The sequence below is a fragment of the Vanessa tameamea genome, chromosome 5 (assembly GCF_037043105.1).
Source record: "Vanessa tameamea isolate UH-Manoa-2023 chromosome 5, ilVanTame1 primary haplotype, whole genome shotgun sequence".
Classification (NCBI taxonomy): Eukaryota; Metazoa; Arthropoda; class Insecta; order Lepidoptera; family Nymphalidae; genus Vanessa; species Vanessa tameamea.
This window is the reverse complement of record NC_087313.1, coordinates 5,315,553-5,343,364: the sequence shown is the minus strand read 5'-3', so window position 1 is coordinate 5,343,364 and position 27,812 is coordinate 5,315,553. Positions and strand designations below refer to the sequence as shown.

Below are 27,812 nucleotides of genomic sequence, written 5' to 3'. Positions count from 1 at the left end.
AGCAATATCAATATATTAATGTGAAACTATTTTAATTGACATAGTGCCCAAGTGGAACAAGCATGCGTTCAAGTGGAGGTTCTTCTCCTCCTGCATCGACATCTGCTTCTTCTTTGGACCACCACAACTTATCATTGGGATTCTCAGCTTCTGGATCATTTATTGCTAGTTCCTTATGTAAGTGCATTTTACTTATGTTATTATTTATTATTTTGTATATATGGTATATTCGTTTTAGAAATTGACCATTATTAGATTCTGTGTTAACAAAAACATACTTTAGTACATATAGGGTTGGCAAGCAATTAATACCTATCCATACTATAAAATGTTTAATTACGTTCCATTTAACTGAGAATTGAGTTAAAAAGATGGAATAGTTGAGTTAAAAGAGTACTGATTTCGCCCCATTTATAAAAAAAATAGGTGATTTTATTTCATAACATTGTTTATATAAATGAAAAAATATTTTTTTTTAAAGACTCAAAATCAAAAAGAGATCAAAATTTGTCCATTTGGCTTTTCGTTCAAATTTCAAAATTTCCTTCGAAATTCAATTCAAAATTGGGTAATTTTAATTGACAAAGTAAACATTTTTTTCTTACGGTCTATTATTCGACTGTCCACTATGTTTTTTCTAGTGGCTAGATAATAGGCCGCAGTGCCCGAGATTCTGGGTTTAAACCTGGTTGGGCGATAAAAAGTTATTAAGATTTTATTTCGAAAAAAAATCAGTAGTGGCCTGGAGTTAGTAGGTTGGAAGTATTTATAATCCCGTGCCTCGGAAAGCACATAAAATCGTCAATTCCGCTCCTAAAGTTTTTGATGATAATGAAATGAGTGTTAGCGATTGCCCCATGTGTTTGAGCATACACTTGTCCACTGTAAAATATCCTGCGTAGTTGTCTGATCTCCATTGAGATTGGCCTCTGTGGCAGAAATTGGTCAGGACGACATCATCATCTACTTCACCTTAGTAGAAAGACACATGTATGCGAATAAAATTCCGCGTTAGTATATGTCTTATGGCTCTTACTATTAGTAAAAGTTTATCAAAATGCGTTGAGAGGCTTAAAAATAGTAAGCGGGGTGTTAATACTGACAGAGGCGAAGACTTTATTTGACTGTATTTTGTACTATTTACAGAATAAAATTGTATAAACTGCTTTATTTTATTTATTATTATTGTTTACAGTGGCGGGAAATGACAGTGGCAACTCAGAGGCTGGACCGGCCACTTCGGCGTCGACCCATCAACAGACAACTACAGTACACAGGTTATTTTTGTTATATGTTTTGTTGTTCCCGTGAAGAATTACATCTGTTATACGTTTTTATTATAAGCTGTTATCTCGGATATTATATATAGTTAATGCAGGAAAGAATATTTTTGATATAATTAGTAAAGACTGTTGTCTTAATGTTCCCATCAGATCGGGCAGTCCACTGCAGCTGGCAGAAATGCTTAAGCGTAAACGCGCGGTGAAGCGGTCCGGCGGCGCGCGGCAGCAGCGCGGGCGCCGGGAGGACGCGCCGCCGCACGCTCACGCGTTGCCCGTCGCCGCTCCCGCCGCCACCGCCGCCACCACCGTTACTGCTCACTGTTCGTTTATTTTGTTACATCGAACTTGATTTTTATTATTTACCCGAAACTGATAAATTTGTTACTATAGTCTCTCGAGACAAATAACATTTTGAACAATTTTAATGTTATTGTTTACTATAAACATTTGGAATAATTTTTTTGCTATATATATAAACATGACATAAATATTTAAGATCACAGTTAAAGATCATCTAAATGTATGCTATAGAGGCCAAGGTCTAGGTATCTGAAAAGGACTGTACATAAAGTGCACGTATCCTCGCGCTATTATACGCATTGCATACAGTATATCATTATAAAATGAATGAAGGAGTGAAATGCGGTTTTCAGCATCGACAGTGGTGTCAGCGCGGTCGGGCGCACGCGCAGGCGCGTCCAAGACGTCATCGTTCCTGTCGTCGCTGAACCCGTCGCGCTGGGGCCGCGCTCCGCACGCGCACAAGGACGCCGCGCTGCTCGCCGCGCCGCACGCCGCCAATCTCACCGTGCAGAACAAGTAATCTAATCTAACATAACCTAATGCGTTCAGTAATTATACAATGATATTCATCATAAATTTGCGAAAAATGTTATCTATTTAACCTGTTGCGCTTTACTTATTTAACTTCTTAAGTTTATCAATTACTTATAATAAGTATACATATTTATAAGTTAAGTTAATAAATTGGAATCTAATTGTAGTTAATACGTAGATTCAAAATAAGAAAAAAAGACACGAGGTATACCTCTTGTGTGAATACGATTTTATCGGTTTATTAGAGAGAAAGTACGAGAGTGGGTCTCGTGGCGCGCAGCGCGTCTACAACGCGACTGGGGAGCGCTCGGTGGCGGCGCCGGCGCGCTGGAGCAGCTGGCGGCGCTGGCGGCCGCGCTGCCTACACGTGCGCCTTCGCACCAGCGCGCTGCACTGCAGCACTTGCGCGACACACTGCTCAATCATGACGTATCACCGTTCGAAGTAAGATTTTAAATACACACACAACCTTGTCTTGTCTTGTGTTGATATTACATATTGTATGCGTACATCTTCTGCCGATATTTTCAATTATTACAATATTGTAGGGGATATAAGCTATTTTGTTTGTTCGACGTCTTAACTCATCTGACTACAATTGATATAAAAGTTAATGATTTTGTTGATGTTTATTATGAAAATAATGGAAACAATAATCACAAGAAGCACTACATAACATTCATACTCATACTATACTTTATTTCAATTCGCAAATGAAGGTAATCAAGTTCGGAATTGTTGGTAATTTAATGAAACAAAACATTTTTTTTGGAATTAACTATTAAAATATTAAATGAATATTGTGTTTGAATATGTTTTAAATTTTCTTTTCAGGTGAATCATTCCGGGGTGCTTGGTGCATTACTACAATTTTTGACTGGTACTGGTCCGGAGCCGGAAGCAACTAATAGTGGAGCCGCCGGCACAGACGCCGATCGTGAGGCAGAGAACGATAGCCGCGACTCCTCGGAGCAAATGGCTTCATGCGAGGAGCGCCTTAGACTTTTCTTACACGTGTTCGCCGATATGCCACTTGCACCCGAGTATGTTCCGCCTTATCTATAAGAGAATGTCATGTCTAAATACGAAAATATCAAATTTGTTTAATGTAATTTAAATTTTGTAGTGACAAGGAATGGAATGAGAAGGCAAGTCTGCTGGGCGTACAGGCGAGCAGCGGAGCAGGCGCTCTGTCGGGACTAGTGAGCAAAGTGAATGCGTGCGTGTCGCACCTGGAGCAATTCCCGGTGCGCGTGCACGACCTGCCTGCGCGGCCTGCAACATCCGCGCTCAAATTCTTTAATACGCATCAGTTAATGGTAAGCATGCCGATTCTAAAATACTATTGAAATCTTTCATTTATAAAATATAATAATGTCTTAGATAATTAACTTCAATAACAATTATTATTTCAGTGTGATCTCAAACGGCATCCAACTTGCACCAATTTAAAACAGTGGAAAGGAGGCGTAGTCCGGATAGATCCATTGGCCTTAGTGCAAGCCATAGAACGGTAAGTTATTTTCTATATAAATGCATGAATACGTTTTTTTTTTTTATGGTATTGGTTGGCGGACGAGCATATGGGTCACCTGATGGTAAGTGGTCACCACCGCCCATAGACAAAGGCGCTGTAAGAAATATCAACCATTCCTTACATCACCTATGCGCCACCAACCTTGGGAACTAAGATGTTATGTCCCTTGTGCCTGTGATTACACTGGCTCACTCACCCTTCTAACCGGAATACAACAGAAACAGTGTACTGTTATTTGGCGGTAGAATATCTGATGAGTGGGTGGTACCTACCCAGACGGGCTTGCACAAAGCCCTACCACCAAGTAAAAACATGTAGTAATAATCATTTAGTTTATCAAAGGCATAAATTATATTTTAATATAAGCACTAATTTTTATACTGTATATGAATGTTTTATGTAATATTAACAAACATTTCCGACTATTCAGATACCTAGCTCAGCGCGGCTACGCTAGACGAGCGGGTGCGCAGTCGGACGACGAGCCCGCCTCCGACGACGATGTGGACGACGCGCTCGCCACGCCGCCGCACCACCCCACCGAGTCAGTACCGCTGATGCACACTAACATATCGAACAAATATTTTAATACTGTTGATTTTCGCTGTTCATACTGTTCATTTACATTTTAAAATTAATCTTTAATCATATCGGAAATATGCATAGTCTGAAAACCAGAAAGTTGTATTTTTAATATAAAGCATACTTATATTTTGACATACTTAAAAATTTCACGGTTTCAATTTAACAAACAATAATTTCATCAAATGACAGAATGCTTCATAAGTAATTGATACTTTTCATTTCAGTACTGATCACAAATTGGAATTCCTGATTGGAGACACAGTTTTGCCATACAATATGACCGTTTACCAAGCTGTGAGACAATTTGGAGAACAAACTGATGCTGACACTGACACTGAGACTCCGTTAGGTATGGATATATATATTCCCTACATTATTATTTATTATGCCTTATATACATAGGGGATAATTTATTTAGTAAGATATTTTGGTTATTCTTAAATGTTCAATAGAGTTCAATTTGTATATGCTAAAAGAATTTATTTACGGTTTCCATTAAAATAATGAACTGCATAATTTAAGAATTTTGATGTTATTTGATGTATCAAGTCAAAAAAAATAATTGTGTGGAATATAAATAATAAGTATAATTCCTCAGTAGTCCTAAAAATAGTAATAATATTGCATCGACAGCGAACGCAGGAATTTGGGTTTTGACACACACGATTTACTACCGCGCGGTAGAGGCGGGCGAGCCCCCGCGCACCGACGCCACCGCTTCGCGCAAGGGTAAGGGGCAGCCAACAAAACTGTCCTCCAGGCGGAAACCTGATTTGCTTTGGAACGGTAAGTGTCTTATTGTAAAATATGTGCTAGTTCAGGTGATGTTAAATTTTTACTCCTGCATTAAAATAAATAGTTTTTAGATAAAATAATATGTACATAGAGGACAATTATTTTAATTATTGATTAAATTAAACGTCAATCAGCCACATAAGGAACAAGTTCGATAATTAATCGTTTGTGGATTGGTGTGTTCAGAGGGCGTAGTACCGGTGCGTGCGTCGCCGTTGGTGATGACGCTACGCACGCCGTTGTGGGGCGAGGGTGGGGCGGAGGTGCGCGATGCGGCGCTGCCAGCGCTGAGCTTGCTGCGCGCTCTGCACGCTCTGTCGCGGCACTGGCACACGCTGTACCGCGCCGCCTGCCTGCCCGACCACCGTCCGCTCGTACCCAATGTGGAGTTCATCAATACTAAGGTACCGTGTCCCGACACTATTTTATAAAAATATAACCTTGTAACTGCCTCATGATTAATAAGAACAAATTAATGGGTTGGACCAGTAAAAAGTTATTAGGTTTTTCTATTTATAGATTCTCAGTGGGAGGCCATAGTTTAGATGTTCACAGTGTTTACATGGTTTTGGTTGACTACTATTTCTGTCTCGTTTAAAATGATAATTGAAAATAATGTAAAACAACTTATTCACAGCTTGCTGCAAAAGCTAACCGACAACTTCAGGATCCATTGGTCATCATGACAGGAAATCTGCCGCCTTGGTTGAAAAAGATAGCATACGCTTGGTGAGATCGCATTTACTACATTTCGGTATTTAACAAATTTGATTAATTATGAGAATTCCAGTTTAGTGCACTGTTAGTATACTAATAGATCATACACAGTAACGGTTGGACGTTGTTTGTTTATTTATTTTTTAATTATTGGTATTCTATTAATTATAAAACAGACATTGTAAATTCGCTATAACGTATTATAAATCCTCGAGGTTCTAAGTATGATTTATAAATCAGAACCGATATCTCACAACCGCTACATGATGCCACACTGCTTTTTGATATGAAAAATTCCTAACTAACATGGCCGTCCCTAGCCCGTTCGTGTTCCCGTTCGAGTGCCGGCACCTGCTGTTCTACGTGGTGTCGTTCGACCGCGACCGCGCGCTGCAGCGGCTGCTGGAGGCGGGCGGCGAGCGCGCGGCGGCCGGCGCGGACGCGGAGCGCGTGGCGCCGCGCCTCGACCGCCGCAAGCGCACCGTGCAGCGCCACAGCGTGCTGCGCCAGGCCGAGCACGTCATGCACGAGTTCGCGCACTCGAAGGTACCCCCTTTCTTACATATATATTACCACTATCGAGTTCTAAAATGAATTCGGTATCGGCTCTCAAAGTCGACATTAGTATACTCGTTTCGCTATTATGCAGTGGCTTCCTTTCTATTCAATTCATTCAGTTTCTTATTTACCTTTTTAATGCGTTATGTATGTTAAGTCAAAAAACCTACTTAAAGTATGACGTATCATCATATTAATTATTACAAACTACGTGCTTTAAATTAAAAGACAATATGCTTACAGTTTTGGGCTTGTTAAAAACGAATCATTTACGAATAAAACCAGCAGAATAATTAAATATATTTGTATACGATATTTTAATACATGAATATCTAATGCCTAACTATTGTTTTAAATATGCACAAACCTTGTTTCTTTTTCGATGTCATTTTTACTTTGTATTTCAGGCTTTACTAGAAATTCAATACGAAAACGAAGTCGGTACAGGCCTTGGGCCTACCCTCGAGTTTTACGCTCTAGTATCACAAGAACTACAGCGTGCAGATCTCGATCTATGGCACGGCAGCGAAAACTTTAAACAGAAACCTACCTCATTTGGCGGGGAGATTGTTAAAAGTCAGCCGCCAGTTGTGACGGATCGATCATCAGATGCCGCCACGAGGCTAGCGTCCTCGGTGCGGGATGCATTAAATCTCGACGAAGAGCGATCTCCAGAACCCTCGGATCTAGAGAAGGAGACGTTGATCCCGTCCCCTGCACCCGACGCTACCTATGTAAACTGGCCCTGCGGACTATTCCCGCAGGCCATCGGTCGTAATGCTCGTCCATCACATCTATCAAGAGTCAAAGCTAAATTCCGATTCCTCGGAAAATTTATGGCTAAAGCTGTTATGGATTCCAGAATGGTGAAAAAATTTATAAATATGAGAGTTTTCAATAGAAAACACAATAATTCAGATTTCGTGTAGATTCTTCTTAGACCAATATTAAATCTTAATTAGAAATAGTAATTGCTGATCTATTTACTCACGCTGCAAAAGAATAAGTTATAAAATTTCTTAAATTAACTTTTGAAATATAAGCACTAATGCCCACGATAATAATTTAACGTAGTGCATCTTTGTGAGTGACTTGATCTAGGAGTGAATTATAGAAAACAGTATATTTTTAAAGTAATAACAATAATAATTTACGTTTAAAATGATTTTTATTTGGTTTTGATAACAATATACATTATATTAGTAAGATTTACTAAAATAATAATAATCGATTCAAACAGGTCGACATTCCACTGTCGGTAAGCATGTACCGATGGGTTGTGAGCGAGCAGACGTGGCTCGGCCTAAGCGATGTGCGGCATGTAGCGCCGGAGTTGTGGCGCTCGCTGTGCCGCCTGCGCCGCGTGGCCGACCGCGCGCAGACGCTCGCCGCCGACACAAGACACACCCCCGAACAGCGCAGTCAGATGGTGAGAAACACGCAACATTCTATGCGATTTGTTATATGACTATAATTACGTTTAAAATAAAAACATATAGAGGATAACTATATATTTTATTTTCAATTTTTTTAGATAAATGCTTTAGAACTTGACGGATGTCCTATCGAAGAATTGGGTCTCGATTTTATTCTACCCGGCGACGGCTGTACAGAACTTCGGCGTGGCGGCAGTGACCTGCCAGTTACCGCTCACAACCTACACGAATACATAGCCCTGGTCACACACTGGTTGCTTTATGAAGGTAACACTTATTGCTGCTATATTACTTGATTTTCTAATTTTGAAGCGACTAAATTAGAAGGCTGCAGCTTCTAACTTCCTAATTTCAAACAACGGATCGTATTGCGATGGATTGTACAACTATGTTTTTTATTATTTTTTATCGCGTATAAGAATAAATAAATAAATATAAAATTATTATCTGTAAACAGGAGTAACCAAGCAGATGGACGCATTCAAGGAAGGTTTCGAATCAGTATTCCCATTAAACAATTTAAAAATATTTTATCCTGAAGAGTTAGAACAAGTGTTCTGTGGAAGCCCATCAGGTAACTATGATTTCACACAATACATTTTGTTATTTTAAAAACTTTTTCTAAATAATTATATTTAATTAAAAGGTGGTCGTGAACAAAGATGGGATCCTCGTATGCTCGCCGAGTGTATTCGCCCGGATCATGGTTATAACGCAGAATCGCGTGCAATCCGCATGCTTATAGATATTCTAGCCTCGTATAATCGCGAGGAACAACGACTTTTTTTGCAATTTGTTACTGGAAGTCCACGTCTACCTACTGGAGGTATGATTATTATTTGGTTATCACTTTTTCTAATAATATATCCGCAACCGATACATTTTTTTATGAGAATATTTCTTTCATAACTATGGCTAAAATTCTTATATTTTTCATTAATGAATATAATATTATGTTTGTTACAGGCTTTAAAGCTCTGAACCCACCACTGACAGTAGTGCGCAAATCACTCGAGTCTTCTCTCGACCCTGACGAGTATTTGCCGTCGGTGATGACTTGTGTAAACTACCTTAAGTTGCCGGATTACAGTAGCGCTGAGGTAATGCGCGCCAAGTTACGTCTCGCTGCATCAGAAGGGCAGCACTCCTTCCATCTGTCGTGAATCATTCGTTCCTCACTTTTGCTGTGCGCTCGACCCTTAACTAATCTTGTATACATGTGTGAATGCGGTTAGTGATATAGTTAACAATTTCGTTGTAATAGCGGTGCGCAAGCTCCGGACGACTGTCGTTTATGTGCAATCAGAGTGTTTTATTTTCCTACGTGACAGACACTAAAAGTGCTGTGTTCTATAAATTTGTTTTCTTTTTGATTTTTTTAAGATTACAGAGATATGTTAATAATTATATTTTGTGTTAATTTAATGTGATAGCTTTGTATATTTCTTTATTTAGATAAAAACTCAATATGGTAGTTTATGGTGTGTGAATTGTACTGTCCTCGTATACAGATTTATGACTTTTCCATCCAGTCTCTTATAATAGAGGATTGAATTCTCCACCACTTATATTATATCAATATATTTTACTACATAAGTTACATTAAGAAGGACCATTAAGCCTCCTTCGAGAGCCCATATGCGTTAATATAGCATTTAATACCAAACCATGTATGTTTTGATTAAAATTAAGATCATAAATGTGTAAAGAGAAAGTGCAAAATTTAATATGTAACAATTTCAATAAAACCATGTAAACAATATTGATCCAACAATTTGTTTTTTTTTTTTAATAATTCACTTCAAATTATTATTTATATCGGTAGACTTGATATTAATAGTAGTATTGCATCCACCCAATATCCACATTCAATCTGTTAAAGAAAGGCAAATTTCGGTTTCAAATGTAAAAACTTATCTTTTTCAAAACATATAATTAATAAACATTATGTCTAACAATAATCCAAGTATTTCTTATTTATATTCAAATAAAAAACCATGACACAAATAATAAAACTAATGAAATAAATAATTCTGCAATATTTACAAGAAATTATACTAGTTTATTATGAAGTGGTTGCTAGGCTTAAATGTTTGACAACACAAAATCATTTGATATTTGTAACTATTATCAAATTGTTATTAATATTATTAATAACAATAGCTAACACCAATTTATATCAGGTGTTATGGCTACACTTGAAATCAGTTTACTCTGATAAACAGACATATAAATAACATTCATCATACAAAGTTTAAGATTATCGAAATTCAATAAAGGGCTTCTAAAACTAATGTAATAGATTGCTAACACTTTAATGATGGATTACCATATTTGTGTGTAAATCTATGACAAAAGGTATTAAGATATTACAGAATTATTGGAATGACTAATTTACACCTTTCACCTATACAACAAACATATTTGCTACACATTTAAAAACACAAATCCGATTTAAAGTACCATTGCAATCCACCCCAAAATGAGGCAAGAACCACCAATTGGAGTAAGACGACGCAGTGCTCGTTCACCAGTGAAGGCATGGTAGTAGCAGGTACCGCAGAAGAGTCCCATTCCAGTTATAAAGAATGCACCAGCCTTCAAAATATAAGACATTTTAACTTATTTCACTTGTCAATTATAATAAAAACATAATGGAAGTTAACATATGGATTATTTAATTATTGTGTACTTGCTACTTCTAAAACAAAAGAGTATTATCTCTCATATACCAACAGCTACAACACAGATTTGGTTAATTAAAAATGCTAAGAATAAATGAAGCCTATTAAATTATATATCCTGTTTCTAGGCATAATTATCTTTTAAGGTTGTTTGAATGTTATGCCTGGACTACAGCCTTTTATTACCATGTCACATTTTTGCTTATGTGTACATGTTCAAACAAGTCATATTTTAATTATGAATCTTGGCACAATTTTGTTTCTTGTATTAAATGATATTACATTAAAGGAGAAAATGAAGTGTATACTGGTGTGCAGTGAAAACTTACAATGTATGGTCTTCTGCAAAGAGGCACTGTCATCAGAGCTAGTGTGTGGAGAAAATGAAATCTGTTTGCAGTTTCAAATATTTTCTTAAGGTCTTCTTTTGTTTCCGTTTCTGGAAAAGTGCGGTGAGCTCCCATAGCTCCCAGAACAACGGCAGCAGCGCCACTTAAGCCAGCTATCCTCACAAAGGGGCCGGCTTCTCGCGCTAGTTCCCATAGTGGCATTTTGATTATTATGGTTGGAGGAGGAACTTCAGATTTAGTTTTAAACAAGCCCTGTGAATTTGACAAATGACAAAATGATTTCAAATATGTTAGACTATTTCTTATAATTGAGGTGTAGTAAAGACGATTCACTGATAATTTGTATTAAGCCCGAAACTTACTATATTGCGCAAAACATTCATAGCTCCTTCCGTCACCGTATTAATCATAAGGGTATCGATGAGATTAACCATACCTTTTGTTGTATTGATTTACTTCAACAGAATGACACAGTAAGTAATATATTCGAAAAGTTTAATCACGAAAAATCTATATTTTTTTACCAAAAAAATCTGCACTTTATCACTGATCACAGTTGATATATGATGAATGATAATTTTTATTTATGATTTTTGGTTTAATCTGTCAGTTGTCATATATTGTCAAAGTCATTAAATCATAGAGACATTTGAAACACGGTACCTGTTGGTTTATAGTACTGAGTTCTTAGTTTTTATTCCAATATATAAAAGAAAATTTTGTAACAACAGTTATATACGGCTATGTATAAAAAAAAAAAAACGCACGTAAAAATGTAACGGGTAAAGAAAGTCCCATAAATAGTAGTCCCACATATTGTTTAAGTAATATTGTAGCTTCCCGGTGGAACACAAAAAACACTAAAGTTATTTATTATAGTTTATGTAATAAATAAAAATAAATAGCTTACGTTATAAATCTGACGTTTATCCATACGGCGCCAATGTTTATGGACTGCGGTGCACACTTACCGTCAGGTCAATTGCACGTCTGCTCTATACTCTATTCCAAGAAAAAGTCAAATAAACAACATTTGACAGCAAATTGATGCGATATCATTGGTCGAGAGCTTGAATAATCCATGATATTTACTATGGATTTTCGAAAAAAATGGCGTTTTGAACGTCAACGAAACTTATCGGAATTTTGGAAGTAAAATTAAAGTGGAAATAAGTGTTTAAATGCATTAGCGTTGTATTATAAATAAAGATATATTAATCATAAAATCTTAATAGTGCACACCATAGCATAGATATTAGCAAATCGCATGAAATACGTAAATCTAAGGTTTGTTTATCTTTTTGCCTACTTGCATTGGATTAGGCTATACCCATTCCATACAAAATAATCGGACGATTACGATTTCGAAAAACTTTGTATGTAGCTTTTGGTAAATAATTTAATATTTGTGCCGTTGTAATGGTATCGAGTTCGACATTAATAAATCGTTTCTATATTGGCAAGCATTATTTATAACGCCTTTATAGACAGATCAAATAGAGGGCTTAGTTTAAAAATTAAGTTAAAGATCTTGTGGCCGTATATTCGGCTGATATATCTTTTGTATTCGATCGGATTGGATATATTACTTACTGTATATATTGTTTATATGTAGGATGTTACTTCTTACCATTAAGTAAAAAGACATTCTGCCTTCCTAATATACATTTTAAAATAATCTTTTACAATTTCATCACCAACTTATCATGTAAAGACTGTGACTCGTGAAACCACAATATGTTTTGAGCCTGATGGCGGAATTAAATTAATAAGCAAATTGCAGAATCGCCACCGTCATCGTAGGCGAAGCTTAAAGAAGTTAGTTCAACAAATATGTTATCTTAGAACTGATCACTCATTGGAAAAGGCAAATTAAAATTAGCAAGTTCAAGCGGCAATATGGAAAGGTCACATCTGCCGTGAGCCGATAACCATTGATTATTGATTATTTCTACTACAATTATTATTGTATTCGTTGATTATAACCGATAAAAACAATAAACGTCTAATAACTATTAGACGTGTACAAGAACTGAGACCGCAGCAAACTTGGCAAGCATTAGGACGATCTTAGGTTAGGCCGAGTATAATACGAGAAATAACTAGTAGCGGTTTTAAAATATGGACCAATGTTCTGACGTGTTTGGGTGACGCAAGTGTCTAGCAATTGACGAATACGGGCTGATAATGATGATGACTGACGTTTATATCTAATATATTCATAAATGAGACGTTAGTGTCAATCATTAAAACATTTTCCAAATACCTTAAATAAACTTCTGGGTTCCATGAAAATCGTACTTTCCGAATTCAGACACGCCATGATAATTCTTATGGGTAGAGAAACTGTATTTAGTGTATACAATTAGAAAAGAAGGAATAAAGTTCACGATTTATAAATCCCTACATAAGACTGCAAACATAAAACACTTTTTCGGATTTCTCGTCATTTTATTTCAGTTTTTTCTTAAAAAATCAAGAGCATTGGATTTGTCTTCTCTTGTTTTACGTTAACAATTTAAAGAACTGCTTTTTGTACAAAGTGCTAAACAATTTTATAGAATCACCTTTCCTATTGTCTAATATAGAATTGAACTGTCCGCGAATAATTTCTAGACTTAAGTTTTAATGTGCTGATTTACATAACGAAAATGACTAGTAATATCATATATTCAACAGCGTAGCTGCTAAAATTAAAATAAAGCCTACTCAGATATTAATACTTTAAAAAAAAGAAAGTAAGATAAATTCATGTTTTAATTTTTTAGAAGATGTGTCGTCTTATCTACATATTTAGTCTGTTATAAATTTGTCAATGTAGTCTATTTGCATAAAATAATTACTTATATTTATTTATATATTTTTACTCTTAATTATATAATCCTTTACTATAGTTTTATTGATCAGATTTGATTGTTTAATATTCTTACTTCTGTGATTTTATGTGTTTAGTAATTTTTAAATTTTAGTGATTGTGGAATTATTATCAGCGGCAATTTACCTACCCGATGTACGCATATTATTATAAAATAAGTGATCTCAATGTATCTCAAATAAAATCATTAATCATTTAATTGTATAGGGTAAGTAAGTACGTACATTTAGTCAGGTCCTCTGGTCAATAAAACGATGGATAACATTTTAGTTAACATTTTTTGCTTAAATATTTTAGTGTGAATTCTTTACGCAAGATTTTCAGTTATATTATATTATTATGGTTAATAAAAAAAACTTTAGTATATACCGAATAGTTCTTTATTTCTTTCGCTTTTTTATTTTTTAAACAAATGAAATAATTTTCTTAAAAATAGTAAATCATTTGGGGCACTATATCAATTCAATTTTATTAAAGTAATCAGCTTAAAGGTAAGGTGTTTCTGTATCTACTTTATTTTTGGGACAGCAAACGCCAGCATATCTGAAAAAAAAAACATGAAATAATTATGTTTTAATATTTTTAAAAGACAGGCAGAGCACAGATAGTCTGCACAGAAAATGTTATGATGTAGGTTCAATTTCGGTAGCGCTCTCTGTTAGTGGAGAGTGAGTACAGGCATTGTGTGCCATGAAGCAGTGGAGCAAAGTTAGAAATTTACAAAATATTCCTTACTTGTTTTCGACGACGCAGTACTTGTTGCGGTACTCGTCCAGGCTGATGTCTCTGGCGGCGACGCAGCGCGTGAGATACACGCACACGCCGCCCTCCGCGCCCGCCTCTGCCGCCCCCTCGCCCACGCCGTGGGCGCAATCGATGTCGCCGTCGCTCGCCTTAGGGACCTGAAGATTGTATATTGTGATATACATATGTGTATGTATGTATGTGCAAATGTATATTTTAATAAAAATATCCTAATCTTAAAATTTTAAATAGTTATGAAAGAAATTCGTAAATAATCAATTTATTTAAATTTTAGTAAAATCATATATTACTTATAAGATACAAGAACATACCGTATCGGACTTCGAAAGTTCAAGAGTGAGATTTTTTCCATTTGCTAGAAACTCAAGCGAGTTTGTCTCGCTATTGAGTATGACTAATGCCCAACTGTAGCTTTTTAAATGGTAAGCATCCTCGAAAGATTCAGAAGAAGTCGACTCTGGAGCGGTGGTGGAAGATAAAGGATCCGTGGCAATCGTGGCAAAGTTAAAATCATTAAGATTATCCAAGGAAATATCTGCAATAAAAATATAATATCTATTTCAACTACCTATATGCTTATAACACATTGGATTTATTTTCACTATCAGAATCAAAACGCGATACAATAGACCCAAGTCACGAAAGATTCTTGAGCCAATAATATTAAAAGTATACTAGATTAAACACAATCTATTTATGTTCATTTTTTTAAATATATATAATTGGAATTATAATTGGAATATAACATTTAGTTGAACGTGTTATTTTGTTATTATTTCATGGTTTTGTAAGAATTCCTTAATTACCAAATAGAAGTAGGTAAAAAGTATAATTGCTTGCGATTTGCGTCTCTAAGTGTCACTTCAGATATCTATGCTCTTACCTGCGCCTAAAGGGCTCTCCTCAAAAGCTTCATTGTCTATGGTGCCGCCCGTACCGTCTGTATAAAGTGAAATAACAATCAACTAGTGATTTAATTTATTTTTTTAGTACAAGTTGAGTTCGCTTAAATTGTACACGTAATTATTGTTGTTTCTTCTGGCGTTCCATATTTTTAAGCTTACGTCTCTAACTCTAATATATTTTCTATGTTATTACCATTGGTTGATAAAAAATGTCATCTTCGGGAACTCTTTGAAGTTTTATTTTTATTACTAAACGATTTTTTTTTTAACAAAGCTATGGAGCTCGTTCAACAGCCCCGTTTAAATAGACGTTGGTGTACACAAATCTGGCAGAACTTTAGCTGACCGTAAACGAGATGAATTATATGAACATAAATTACGCACATGAAAACTGTGAGTTTTCACGATACACGTATTCTATTCAGTAAGCTTACTGAGTAGTAAGTACCTACCTATCTCACCATTCTCACCCGTACTAAATATGAATTGAAAGACGATGAAATTAATTAATTATGATCACATTTTGTACAACTTCTTATTCTTTTAAAAATGGTATCAGTGAACTCACCGAAATAAAAACTCGAATAGACTGGGGCCGGCAAAAGGGGAGCTAAGAAAGAAAACCGTCTTTTAATCATTTAAAAACATACAAAACGTCTGCAAATTTAACAAAAAATGAAAGAAAACTATATTCTTCGCCATATAGTCTCATGACGTCAAAGAACTAGTTAGTTAATTTACTTATTTACACATTATTTTACCTTTAAAATAATAACATTTATAATTGATTCCACCACTGGATTGTCGTGTGTGAAAAAATAGAAACTGTTAGTGCCATAAAATAGGCATTTTTAGTCGAAATTTGAATAAACAGACAAAAAAATATTATATAGAAATAAATCTCTTATTATTTTTTAATTAAGCAACAAAGGGAACTCCCTGTTGATTTTGATTTATCATCAAGCAACAAAGGGAACTACTTCCTGTTGAAGATAATAAGTGATTTATTTTGAAAATGAAATGTTTTAATATATCTGAAATGTTGCAATAAAAATATAATCAGTGAACTCACCGACGTGAAAACTCGAATAGACTGGGGACGGCAAAAGCTGAACTAAAAAAAGAAAACCGTTTTTTAATCATTTAAAAAGATCAAAATGTCTTTTAATTGTAACTCCATACAAAACGTCTACAAATTTAATAAAAATGAAAGAAAACGATATTCTTCGCCATACAGGCTCATGACGTTAAAGAACTAGTTATAATAATCTATTTATTTATACATTATTTTACCTTTAAAATAATAACATTTATAATTGATGCCACCACTGGTTTGTCGTGTGTGAAAATAAATGAAACTATTAGTTCCATAAAATAGGCATTTTGGTCGAAATTTGAATAAACAGACAAAAAATTATTATATAGAAAAAAAAAACTCTTATTATTTTTCAATTAAGCAACAAACGGAACTAGATTTGCAAATTACGTAATAACTTGAGAGACGAGGTCCCTTAACCAGGGACTGAATAAATCAACGGACAAGTTTTGTTTTTGATGGCATACAATTTACAAAAGTAGATAAGTGTGCACTCACTTGCATAGTCTTTTTGAGTGTCGGGTCCGTCGGCAGAAACTGTATCCACAGCGTTAGTAGCGTTTGGTTTAACAACCACTAGTGATGTCAATGGCGTCACAAATTCGTACTAAAAAATAAATTTGTAAATGATTTTTATGGACACATCATCTATTTGAACAGGTTAAATTAAGTATTATAATTTTAAAATGCGATTTTATTGGGTACTGTGTATAATAATTGTTAGAGAACGGTGTACATGTAGTTATTTTTAACAAAGAAAGTAGATAGATTTTTTTATATACAGGTATTCTGGAAATACTTGGATAGGATTTTATTTAAATACGTTCACATTTATTTACGAATTATTTATATTGACAACTCAAATAAATAGTTACATAATAGTACAAAATATCATGGAAACCTTACAAAATGCAACGGAAAGGGGTTTCTTAAAATCTTAGAATTTTTCAGTGAAAAGTTTACCTTGAGAGCTATGGCCAGTGCACGCTTCTCGGGGCTCTTCTCGTCCTTATTATCTTCATGGTCCTCGCGTACGTCTCGCTCGTCCAACAGCTGCTTGATGCTGAGGTACGCCCAGAGCCTCTCCAGTGGAAGGTATTCTTTTATCTCACTCACCTTCACCTTATTCATCACCTCGTAACGTTTCTGATGGTCGATATAGAAAAGTCATTTTTTGTTTATAATATATTCTTCATACTAACATATTTGTCTTAGTGGCATTTATTAACATTAAATTTTAATGTATGCCGTCGAATGTCAAGTATTTTTTCCCTATTTATATATTCCTATTACAGTGTCAATAATGATGATTGAAGATTTAATTATCACACCGATAATAGTCTTACAGTTTGAGACTTGTTATCATATATTATGTATGTGCATACATTTCCTAATAATGATTAACTTTAATATAATCCCAATGGATTTGCCCATTCTTTGTGTGTGACAAATCTGACAATAATTATGAGTTAAATAAAAGTTTGTTTAAGTAATTTCGGTAACATTTACCCTTGCATAATGGTCTTCATCCTCTGCACAAAAGCCAGTCACATGCGGCGCTAGTTCCAGCACATCTGGTTCCAGTTTGCCGGCCACCACCGTCTCTGACCCCGCGAAGATCGCGTCAAACACATAGCGCGTCACTGATTCTGCCTTTACCTACAACGTAACTTTACCGTATAATCCTAATATAGGAATTTTATTATTATTCTAAATAAACTAACTGCCTGTCCCAACTTCGTCCGAGTGAAATAATAATTTAATTGACTTTCCGGTCGCAGCATCACATACCGGGTTCAATAGAAACTCTCCTCAAGTACAAACAACAATTGTCACCAAAATCAGGCCAGTCTTTTAGGTGTTCAACTACATACACTTGGAAATGATTTTTATAGAGGTTATGTTGAAAACGAATCGTCAATGGCCGCTTGCTATATTACAACAATAATGTTCAGTTGTTAATATTTGTATGAAAGTACGTTCTTATTAATAGTTTATTTATGTAATAGACCTGGTTGGGAGGGTACACGAATTTGACGTGCGCCAGCAGCGGCGACGAGACTTGCTGGTAGAAGTGTCGCAACTGCAGCGCCGCGTCGGCCGCCTCGTAGATCTGGCGCATGAAGCCTCCGTTGCGCAGCGACAGCTTGCGAAGCAAGCCGCGGTCCGCGTCGTGGCCTGTTAATTGCAGTCCAGTTAATATAATGGCTGTTCGTAATCGTCACAAAGACTATTTTTATAAAAAAAGAAATTAAATACCGAAAGCGAGAGAATATATCGCAGCTCTCCTCTCGCCGGTGTTTTTCTCACTAATGTGAGAGAGAATACGCTTCGGATTGGTCTCTCCCACCGAGGCCTCACCGTCACTCAGGAAGACAATAATCGGCTGCAATGCTGTAATAATTTTATTTGTTTCAGGATACATATTTAAACTATATGATTAACTTTTTTTTTTTTTTTTAAATAAATTATAACTAATAACTACGATAAATAAAAAAATAATAACTAATAACTACGATCTAAAGAATTTAAATTTTCAGACTTAATAATTAAAATTAAGGCGGCAACTGTTGTAGCCCTCTTACGGCGCTTGCAAAGCAATACTACCTATGGGATGTGGCTGGAGGTAATGATGACTGATTTTTAACGATATTGTGTAACATACCTAAAAAAGAGCTGTCAGAATGTAAATAAGGTGTGTAATGTTTTATGTACCTGAATTACCTGATACCTGGAAAATGGCCGCCCGACCAAGCCAAATAGCTAGGCATGCAATCATAGCACTACTCATAAATACACATTTCATTCGTCAGAAAATAAGTGACGTCTGTTGGGCCTGGGGTATAGCTCTATAATTGACATTTCACGGAGCTAGAGAGGCTTGAGTAGCGATACCATTTCGTAGAGATGCACAATAGAGTATATGAATGTTTATTGTATCTAATTAACATTAATGTTTAGTTTGAACCTCAACAATCCTACAATATAGGTCTAAAAGCGAAAGAATTATAAGTATTATTTTCAAACCTTTAATTCTTTCTGCGTCACTATTGTTAACGGCAGCGCTGGAGTCAGGCTTATTTATTTCATAAGCCTTATTGATGACGTCAATAGCAACGTCGAGTGCTTCGTAGATGTTGGTTCCTGTCAAAATGATATATTTCCAATGCTTAAAACCAGATTTTCTGAATTTATGGCAATGTTTAAATAATTAATGAAAAAACATTTATCTTTGCATTAAATTATATATTGAATTATTAAGATCGATTTAAAATGTCGAGATAAAGGTTTAAGGCGTACCTCCAATAGCAGAGAACTTCGATACTATATCTTGCGCTTTGGCGATATTGTCAGGCGAGGCGAGTACGGGTTCCGCGATCGCGCCACCACTAGCGCGGTCGAGATTAATGTCATAGTCGATGACGCTATACTCGTACGGAGATGCCTCGTCCTTATGAGTCTTCGAAAGATTGTGCACCTTGCCAATAGAACATATATATATTTACAGAATGAAAAAGAAAGAACTAATGCTAATACATCGTGTCGATTCTTCTTTATTTAAAACTAACTGCTAAGCAAAGCTGTCGTCCGTAAACTTTAGCGACACAATGGTTGCAGATGTGTTGTAAAATTTTATAGCAATCAAGTACAAAACAAGTGTTCTATAAACTTTGACTTTAAGAAGCACCTTTTAACACTACACCACATTATTAATGCAATTATCAAATAATATATCAATAAGTATGGAATCTTAGTTATCGCAAAACAAATGAAAAACAAAAAACTCGCAATACCAATAGTTATCAATGGTAACAGTTATAAGATAATTTGTTCTTAATTTAATATTCTTCATTAAGTAAATGAAAACCTTGACGTCGCTGTTAAATTCAACGATACTGAAGTAGTCGGTAGGACGCAGGTCTGCGAGGATGGTTTGCATGGCCGTACGCAGCTGTTCTATCTTACGACCGTACATGGAGCTCGACGTGTCCAGTACGAACACGACGAATTTATTCAGCGGTTTCAACTCTTCCGGCGAGAAGAAATGAACAAAGTAGCCATCGTTCACCTAAATGAAAAGAAGTATTACAAATAGACTACATTCTAGTGGGTTTAAATTTCATAATGATTGTAAATGTTTAAATTATATACAAATTTACCAAAATGTCTCCCTTTTCGGGGCGAACCACATCGTATTGAACGACGAACTGTCCGAGGACTCCAGTTGTTTTCTCGTTATTTTGTTCCGAGTACCATTCGTGTGGTAATTTCGCTGATTCTATGATCTTATCCTGCAATGATACAGGAGTCTTAATTTGGAACAGCATGGCACTATCGGTTACCACTAAGTTTTGAAGTAGTATCTTCTTTGTCAACCTCTTAAGAGTTTTATATATTAGGTATATTAAGGGTAATATTATTTTTGTTTTTATTATATATATATCTAGTCGAACGTGTACCAAGAAGAGTAACTTGCCGAATAAATCGCCATTAGTCGATTTTGTTCTTCAAGATCTGGAGTGAAGGTTATGGTCGCCTCTTTGTCGTTGTTGCTCTTTTTTATAACAGCCTTTGCATTTTCTATAAATTTTAAATAAAATATAATTACTTATTTGCCAAATTATCAAGTTTCTAACCTAGTCTACAAAGTGACTTAAAGATTTTTATAAAATTTTTGTTGATATTTATCCCCACGATTTGACGCGTAAATTTAAATTAAGAGTTCAATTTTTAAGTTTAATTAAGAAAATTTACGAGCAAAGATCAAGTTATCTGTCACTCACTTTGCTAATTTAAATTTTTATTTAACTTAAAATATTATTTAAATTTTGAAATTTTACTCACGAGCGTCTTTCTCGGTAGCATCAATTTCATTTCCGGTCCTCACTTCCGGAACCCTCAGCAGCGAGATCTTCTGCGATTCCTTGATGTGCACGGTCACCTCCATCTTGGGCACGAGCGCGCCAGGATGTAGGTTGATGGCGTGGTTGTACACTCCGTTGCGCCGCACTAGTAACTCTTCGTAGGTCAGGTTGAACACCGCCTCGGTGTTGGGCTCCACGTTTACTGATACTGTGAAGTGGTTTGAATCTCGGGCCCTGTTTAAGGGACGTGGCATTTGATTAATGTGAGTATATTATTTACTTTTCGCTAAATGCTATTTACCGTATAAAAAAAAAAATTACTTACTTAGCTGATATGTGAGCAGCACCAGTTCCCTGAGAGACAGCGTCATCGTAGATTTTCTTAGCTTCTTCTTTCTCTTTCACATAGGCTTTATACGATTTCCCGTCTAATGTCCTAGAAGTAATTAAAAAGGTATAGTAACAGCTCAATTTTCTATTCCTGGATTAAAACAAAAAATTGAGCATTATTTGTATAGCATTGAATAAAACATTACCATGGAAATACTTTACAATAACGTAATATCGTAATTAAAGTAAAAATTAATTTCCACTAACCTAAATATATACCTGTTGTATATAAATAGTTGTAAGTATTATACAACTAAAAAAGGGATATAGGTAAATAAGAAATTCGAAAAAAAAAAATTGAGTTCCAAACTTAAGGTTGAGTCCAGTGTTAAAGGATAAAGAAATTAGCTTAAATTAAACGATTATAAATATGTTGCTGGTGTGCTTATAGACTAAACTGTTATATGTATAGTATAGTATATATATATATATTACTGGTAATTTAATTATAGTATTTAAATTACGTTTTAATTTTCATCATTATGTATATACACATGTACAACTATTTAATGCATGTTCGTAATGTAAATAATATGAATGCAAAATATTTTAATACATATATTAAACATATGATATGTTATTTAAATACGTACATAACAAAACCGCTTATGAATGCGGTTTCTGGCAAAAGTACGTGAAACGTAGCTTGTTGGGAACGGCGCGAGGGGTTGCGGACGTAGGTGACGACGGCGGTGTGCGCGTAACGCAGCGACACCTCGGAGTTCACCTGCATTTTCGTCAGCTTGATCGGAACATTCGGCTCCTCCTCAGTGTTCATTTCAGATTTTTCTGTGTGCTGTAAAAATAATGTAATGAAAAATATAGAAATAATGACAAATAGTCATAAAAATCGTCACAAAAATCGTCCTTCTGGTAAGCAGTGGCGTAGCTAGGTGGGCAAGGGCCCCGGTGCATTAGGAAAGAATCAGGCCCTTACTATATTTAACTTATATTGCCCTTCAAAATTATACATAGGAAAAAAAGATCTTGTGAGCAGGGTCGAGGTTTTCTAGCTGGCGAGTTGGCTGACCAGCTTTTTTCAAAGCTTAGGTTAGAGGCCCCCCTAAGCTCTGGGGCCCTGGTGCACTGCACCACCTGGCCCTACGATAGTTAAGTCACTGCTGGTAAACTGGTGCTCCTCCTCGAAAAACGACATTTCTTCTTTGAACATGGAAGTTGATAAGATTAACGGCAAAAGTTTTATAGGGAATGTATAACTCATAATAAATTCAGATTGTTTTTGTCGATCGATAAAAAATAAAAATGTAACGTAGTTTTTAATTATATACGAATAGGAGATGATCAATCAATAAGATGATTGTAAACTGTGAATAGATATGACAAAATTCATCTAAATTTCATTATAATTATACAGTTTAAATGTATTTTTAGTATATAACTTATAACATAATATTTAGTAGCTATAGTTAGACATTTAATTTATTTTTACATAAAATATCAGCATGAAATTGAAAATATCCCTACGACTTCAATAAGTACTCACTCCGTCATCAGCTTTTGCGACCACGAACGTATCTGATGTTGGCACTGCGGCTGTATAAACGAAAACGACGAATACGGAGACGCAGCACACCACGGACAGCCATAGAGGCTGCATTTTATCAATCTGAAAACACCTGTTATTATAGTAAAAAATATTATTTCTCTTTCACCTAGTGCTGGCATACCGCTGTTTTAACTTAATATTATATAGTAAGTTAAATTAAGAATTATTTTTTTAATGGTAATATTTTCAAATTTCAATTTGATCTTGTGTGTGATGCGGATAGTGGTTTAGGATAAAAATAATATTTCAGTCGTGAGTTGATGCCGTAACGAATTAGTAATCGTTAAAATAAAAGTATGCATGTCATTTTGATTACCACAAAAAAAAGAAATAAAATAGTATTCGAAGATGAGCTTTAACTTTTTATAACCTTATGTGCAAAATAGATATGCGATGAATAGCTTCATTATTAATATAATGGTTTTTATTACAAAAAAAACGCTTGATTAATAAACCTGTCCAGAATAGCTAGCACGTACTCTGCAAATGGTTTATTTGACAGAGAATAGAGAAGGCCCTCTTTCTATGAAAATAACATAACATCTAATAAAAAAATTTAATAGAGGAAAAATGGGTATTAATGTGAAAATTAGCTATATTTAAACGAACTTAAAAGGCAAAAACTAAAGATCAATGACATGTTTATTAAGAGTAGGTACACGATTTTCGTGTCCAAGAATCTATATTGGGATTAAATTTATCTTCAAATATATATATATTTTTTTACCACTAGTTGACCTCTCGACTAATAAAGTCTAATCACGATATATCTTTTAATCAACAAGAGATTAATAAGCCATGAAAAAAAAGTATTAACTATACGAGTATGGGTTAAGAAATATTGAGTTGTTGGACTGTTGAAAATGATGGTTTGTAAGTGTTATTCCATGGATCTAAAATTTTACATGATGGTACGGTGTAAGTTTCGATGACAATGCATATTTATGGTAACAATGATCTGAAATTACAATATCCAAGCCAAAGCCAATATAATACTTGACTATGACTTGACTATATGACTTGATATAATCTTGACCCAATACCTAGTCGTATTGGGTCAAGAAGTAGGAACTCCTCAATGGTAAACAGTATAGAGACAAAATTTTGTACTAGAAAACTCCGTACCGAATCAGCAGACACGAAATTTTATATGGGCATTTAAATGTTTGATTTTATATAAAAGCTGGTAGAGAGATTTACGTTTCGATTATTTATTTTAAACCTAGGAAGAGTTATAATTTGTATCGAGGCATAAATATGTACTATCGCTATACACATAGAGTATAAGTTAACAAAATTATGGATTTTATTTTTTACTTTTTAGTACATTTAAATAAAACCTTGTATTTGAAAATGCTTTTGTTCTTTTAATTTATTTTAGTTTATTGTGCTAAGCTCGAAAAAATATGAGCGCACATTAAACCTACTAAGGAAATATGTAATGAAGCTGTATAAACAATTAACATTAGCAAAACAGTTTTGCGTAAAAAATGTAATTTCCTTCCGATTAATGTGATCATACAGGTATTAAAAGTATTTAAAGATCAAGATAAATGCCTTTGTCCGGAATGTGTTTACTTTTTTTGTTATAACATGATACAACAAACAAATGTTAGAACATAATTAATAAAATTATAAGAGTAAAGTGATTGCATAAACATTCATATTACAATAATATTTTAAATATTTTATTTAAGTTCTTTATTCTTTTAAACTTTTACTTACTTATATAACAACAGCCCTTTTTTAAAAAGTTTAGTTGTTAATTGTAATTTTATAACTATTAAGTACTTGTTTTGTTAACTATTTATTCAATATTTACGTAATTTATACAGAGTTACTCGACACAGCCTTCTGGCATAATGTCAAAAATAATACAAAGCACTATCAAGATATTTCCACTAAAATAACAATAATATTAGTATTGTTATCTAAAAAGAAAATATACTTACAAGTTTGTTAGAACTGAACAATCACAGCACCGGTGTTCGCACGTTCCGCAGTCGGACGGTGTGGAGCTTGGCAGTGACTCTGATCCGCGGCTTTATGACTTATATCTCATCTACGAAATAAAAAAATATACTTATGTCTATATCTACGTGTTTTTGTTTTCGATAACCGGACTTTCCGCGAAGCTAAGCTAAGGTGTAATGTACAAGATATTTATCCTGTTACTGGTATTATTTTATTTGGAAATATACGTAATAACAGATTTTGCAAGCTTTTATTTAATTAACATTATTTGTTAGTTTGTTTAGATAAAATCTTGCAATCGCGTATTCCTTCTCTTATTTTAAAATGTTGAATCTTTACTTGTTGGTTCATTTCCTATGACAATGCATTTTTACGGTAAGCTTGCCCTGAATGAATGGTTTTCGTTCTGCAACGCTGGTGTGAAGCGAAAACTGTGAGACGAGATGATAGTGCAATCACTTTTATTGCTGATTTTTAAAAAAATATTTTCGATTAGTAATTTCTTAAAAAACTGAGGATTTAAAATATGAATGACATCATAATTCATGCAAAATATGTTATAAATAATTTATTTTATAGTTTAAAATATTTTGTAACGCAACAAACAAAAATTTTTCCAACCCACGGAACCAAATTTTTTAAAGCATATTAAGTTTTAGCCCTACTAATCTGTCCAAATTTCGATGAGGGAGGAAAAAATTGTTTGGGATTTGAATATGAAACATTAAAAAATTATATACATAGGTTTAAAGATTCAAATTTCGATAATTTTAACTGCCAATATCCTAATTTATTTTTACAACTGGTTATTCGAACAGCCGATTCGCATCGAACAAATTTTTTCGTTTCATTCGCACATTTGGACACGATCTTTTAAAGTGTTCATTCGAAAATTGTAGTGACGACAAAAGACAGTTGCACTTTCTGATTCTATACGATCAAAAAAATAATTTACCGCTTTCGGCAACTATTTACTCAGTATCGTTTAATTTGTTGGCTATCCGATGGTAGTAACCCATTTTCTGAGAGAAAATAAAGTTGATGTTGCTATATAATGTACAGTTCGTTTGCTTTGTAATAAACAAAGCAAACGAACTGTAGATTTTTTAAAAAATGTATTAATTAAAAATAGTTTTTCAGTCAATTATTATGAGTTAATCTGAAAAAGTGACCAAATCTTGCTATCGCGGACTATTCTGTAAGCTTCTTTAAGGTGTACTACATGTGGTACATTGTTATGCATCTCCTAAGGTGTAGCCATAGATAGCCATGCCAAGAAAAATAGCGTTTTTGGAGAAAAATTGAAGACTTTGTTTTGTACTAATTATAGAATAAAGATTTAATCTTGTTTTAATTTGATATTTTTCAAATTTGTACTCGCGTACTAATTTGAAAAAGAGTTTATTGTTGCGCAACTATAATAATTATAAATACAGCCTCGCGGAATTTTTGTAGGTAATTTGAGTTTTGCAAACATTCATAACACTATTTTATGTTTCAATAATAATTTTCGCAGCGCACGCCGAATAACTTAGATTCAAATTTTTGATATCTGTGCTACATTATTGTTATTTTCATAGGATTTTTTTAAAAAAATATAATATACCCTGCCCCAGAGTAACATCTGGGAGAGAAGAAAAAGATTTATATAGGTGTACAAAATTAAAATCAGTTGAGCAGTTTATTTTACTAATTATATTAGTAGTATTTTATTAATAATACCCGCAGACGTTAACCTGCCTGTGTATTTTGTTTCTTGTAACTGATTCTAAGCAACCGTCGGAGAGCTGCCGTTGGGGACCTACTATTCTCGGCGTAGACATCATCTCTTATTTAATTCGCAGCAGTAGATTCCAAATTGTAGTAAAATCCCGATTAATTAAATGAACACTGCTGTTAAAGGATAGGGTTATTGAAAAACTTACAAATAGTAACAGTATTTTATTTTATCTTAGGATATTTTTTATATAAAACTTATTTCTAAATGCACCTTTTAACAATAATTATCTTTAAAATGGCACTTTACATATGAAGTGATGTAAATATTTTTCTTAACAGGATATCCTTTTTAAGGTCAAGGTATTGTTGTATCTACTTTGCTCCTCGGACAGCAGACTCCAGCGTATCTGTTTAAGTAAGTAAAGTAATTAATTGCAAACATTTTAAATAGAAAAACTGGAATGTATTATTTATGGATACATATTTGAGAGATGATAGACTGTAGAGTTGTTATTCTCCAATAAAAAAATCAGGTACCGTCACAAACAAAACTAATTAATAGTCGATACTCGGTTATCACTAACTTAACGTGACAGTAATTTAAAATAACTTTTTGTTCCTCCAATATTGCTAAAATAACTCGACTCCCGTTGAATATTTCCTTACTTGTTTTCGACGACGCAGTACTTATTGCGGTACTCGTCGACGCTAATGTCTCTGGCGGCGACGCAGCGCGTGAGATACACACACACGCCGCCCTCCGCGCCCGCCCCCTCGCCCGCTGCGTGCGCGCACTCGCTGTCGCTCGGCTTAGGGACCTGAATATTTATAATTTATAAATATATATTTATTTAAATTAATTATATAAAATAAT

The 27,812-nt window shown here is 34.6% G+C and overlaps 4 protein-coding genes across 7 annotated transcripts in view; 1 reads left to right on the top strand and 3 right to left on the bottom strand.

Annotated features, from left to right (window-relative positions):
- Ctrip (circadian trip) overlaps positions 1–9,522 on the top strand; it is a 30,723-nt gene extending 21,201 nt beyond the window's left edge. For both annotated transcript variants that reach the window (XM_026628825.2, XM_026628826.2), the window contains exons 20-39: positions 45–177; positions 1,196–1,277; positions 1,434–1,603; positions 1,937–2,102; positions 2,366–2,564; positions 2,955–3,163; positions 3,247–3,439; positions 3,536–3,633; positions 4,088–4,201; positions 4,467–4,591; positions 4,876–5,028; positions 5,224–5,441; positions 5,675–5,766; positions 6,075–6,300; positions 6,720–7,178; positions 7,553–7,741; positions 7,847–8,015; positions 8,206–8,322; positions 8,395–8,574; positions 8,715–9,522. In XM_026628825.2, the coding sequence (XP_026484610.2) occupies positions 45–177; positions 1,196–1,277; positions 1,434–1,603; positions 1,937–2,102; positions 2,366–2,564; positions 2,955–3,163; positions 3,247–3,439; positions 3,536–3,633; positions 4,088–4,201; positions 4,467–4,591; positions 4,876–5,028; positions 5,224–5,441; positions 5,675–5,766; positions 6,075–6,300; positions 6,720–7,178; positions 7,553–7,741; positions 7,847–8,015; positions 8,206–8,322; positions 8,395–8,574; positions 8,715–8,911 (3,489 nt within the window). In that variant the 3' untranslated portion in view covers positions 8,912–9,522. The remainder of the gene's footprint in view (positions 1–44; positions 178–1,195; positions 1,278–1,433; positions 1,604–1,936; positions 2,103–2,365; positions 2,565–2,954; positions 3,164–3,246; positions 3,440–3,535; positions 3,634–4,087; positions 4,202–4,466; positions 4,592–4,875; positions 5,029–5,223; positions 5,442–5,674; positions 5,767–6,074; positions 6,301–6,719; positions 7,179–7,552; positions 7,742–7,846; positions 8,016–8,205; positions 8,323–8,394; positions 8,575–8,714) is intronic.
- A 139-nt stretch (positions 9,523–9,661) lies between these two features.
- On the bottom strand, positions 9,662–11,398 carry LOC113392408 (transmembrane protein 256 homolog). The gene is made up of 3 exons (XM_026628833.2): positions 11,145–11,398; positions 10,762–11,034; positions 9,662–10,346 (listed from the first exon to the last, which is right to left on the bottom strand). Exons 1-3 carry the CDS (start codon positions 11,214–11,216, stop codon positions 10,203–10,205), a joined length of 489 nt encoding a protein of 162 aa, XP_026484618.1. The 5' UTR covers positions 11,217–11,398; the 3' UTR covers positions 9,662–10,202.
- A 2,625-nt stretch (positions 11,399–14,023) lies between these two features.
- Positions 14,024–27,812, bottom strand: part of LOC113392406 (inter-alpha-trypsin inhibitor heavy chain H6-like) — a 32,951-nt gene continuing 19,162 nt past the window's right edge. For 2 of the 3 annotated variants that reach the window (XM_064220857.1, XM_026628831.2), the window contains 2 exons: positions 27,605–27,756; positions 27,146–27,345 (listed from right to left, as the gene is read on the bottom strand). In XM_064220857.1, the coding sequence (XP_064076927.1) occupies positions 27,294–27,345; positions 27,605–27,756 (204 nt within the window). In that variant the 3' untranslated portion in view covers positions 27,146–27,293. Of the gene's footprint in view, positions 14,201–14,392; positions 14,560–27,145; positions 27,346–27,604; positions 27,757–27,812 lie in introns of those variants that run through there. The other variant, XM_064220856.1, reaches the window with a different exon arrangement.
- LOC113392609 (inter-alpha-trypsin inhibitor heavy chain H6-like) lies at positions 15,286–25,293 on the bottom strand. Its single transcript, XM_064220771.1, has 16 exons — positions 25,198–25,293; positions 23,183–23,305; positions 22,272–22,474; positions 21,614–21,724; positions 21,269–21,522; positions 20,901–21,004; positions 20,584–20,715; positions 20,292–20,492; positions 19,724–19,901; positions 19,451–19,567; positions 18,683–18,817; positions 18,435–18,601; positions 17,933–18,082; positions 17,387–17,569; positions 16,922–17,030; positions 15,286–15,362 (listed from the first exon to the last, which is right to left on the bottom strand). Exons 2-16 carry the CDS (start codon positions 23,294–23,296, stop codon positions 15,286–15,288), a joined length of 2,235 nt encoding a protein of 744 aa, XP_064076841.1. The 5' UTR covers positions 23,297–23,305; positions 25,198–25,293.

Bases quoted from the DNA above. Each gene is read 5' to 3' on its own strand.
- LOC113392609 (XM_064220771.1), bottom strand. From the start codon at position 23,296: ATGCAGCCTCTATGGCTGTCCGTGGTGTGCTGCGTCTCCGTATTCGTC. The intron at 22,475-23,182 runs GTGAGTACTTAT...TTATTTTTACAG, and splicing joins TCGCAAAAGCTGATGACGGA to CACACAGAAAAATCTGAAAT. The intron at 15,363-16,921 runs GTGAGTGCACAC...CACTTTATACAG, and splicing joins CACTCAAAAAGACTATGCAA to ACGGTACGGGCGGCACCATA.
- LOC113392408 (XM_026628833.2), bottom strand. From the start codon at position 11,216: ATGGTTAATCTCATCGATACCCTTATGATTAATACGGTGACGGAAGGA. The intron at 11,035-11,144 runs GTAAGTTTCGGG...TCAAATTCACAG, and splicing joins TGAATGTTTTGCGCAATATA to GGCTTGTTTAAAACTAAATC. The intron at 10,347-10,761 runs GTAAGTTTTCAC...TATATTTTGAAG, and splicing joins TTTGCAGAAGACCATACATT to GCTGGTGCATTCTTTATAAC.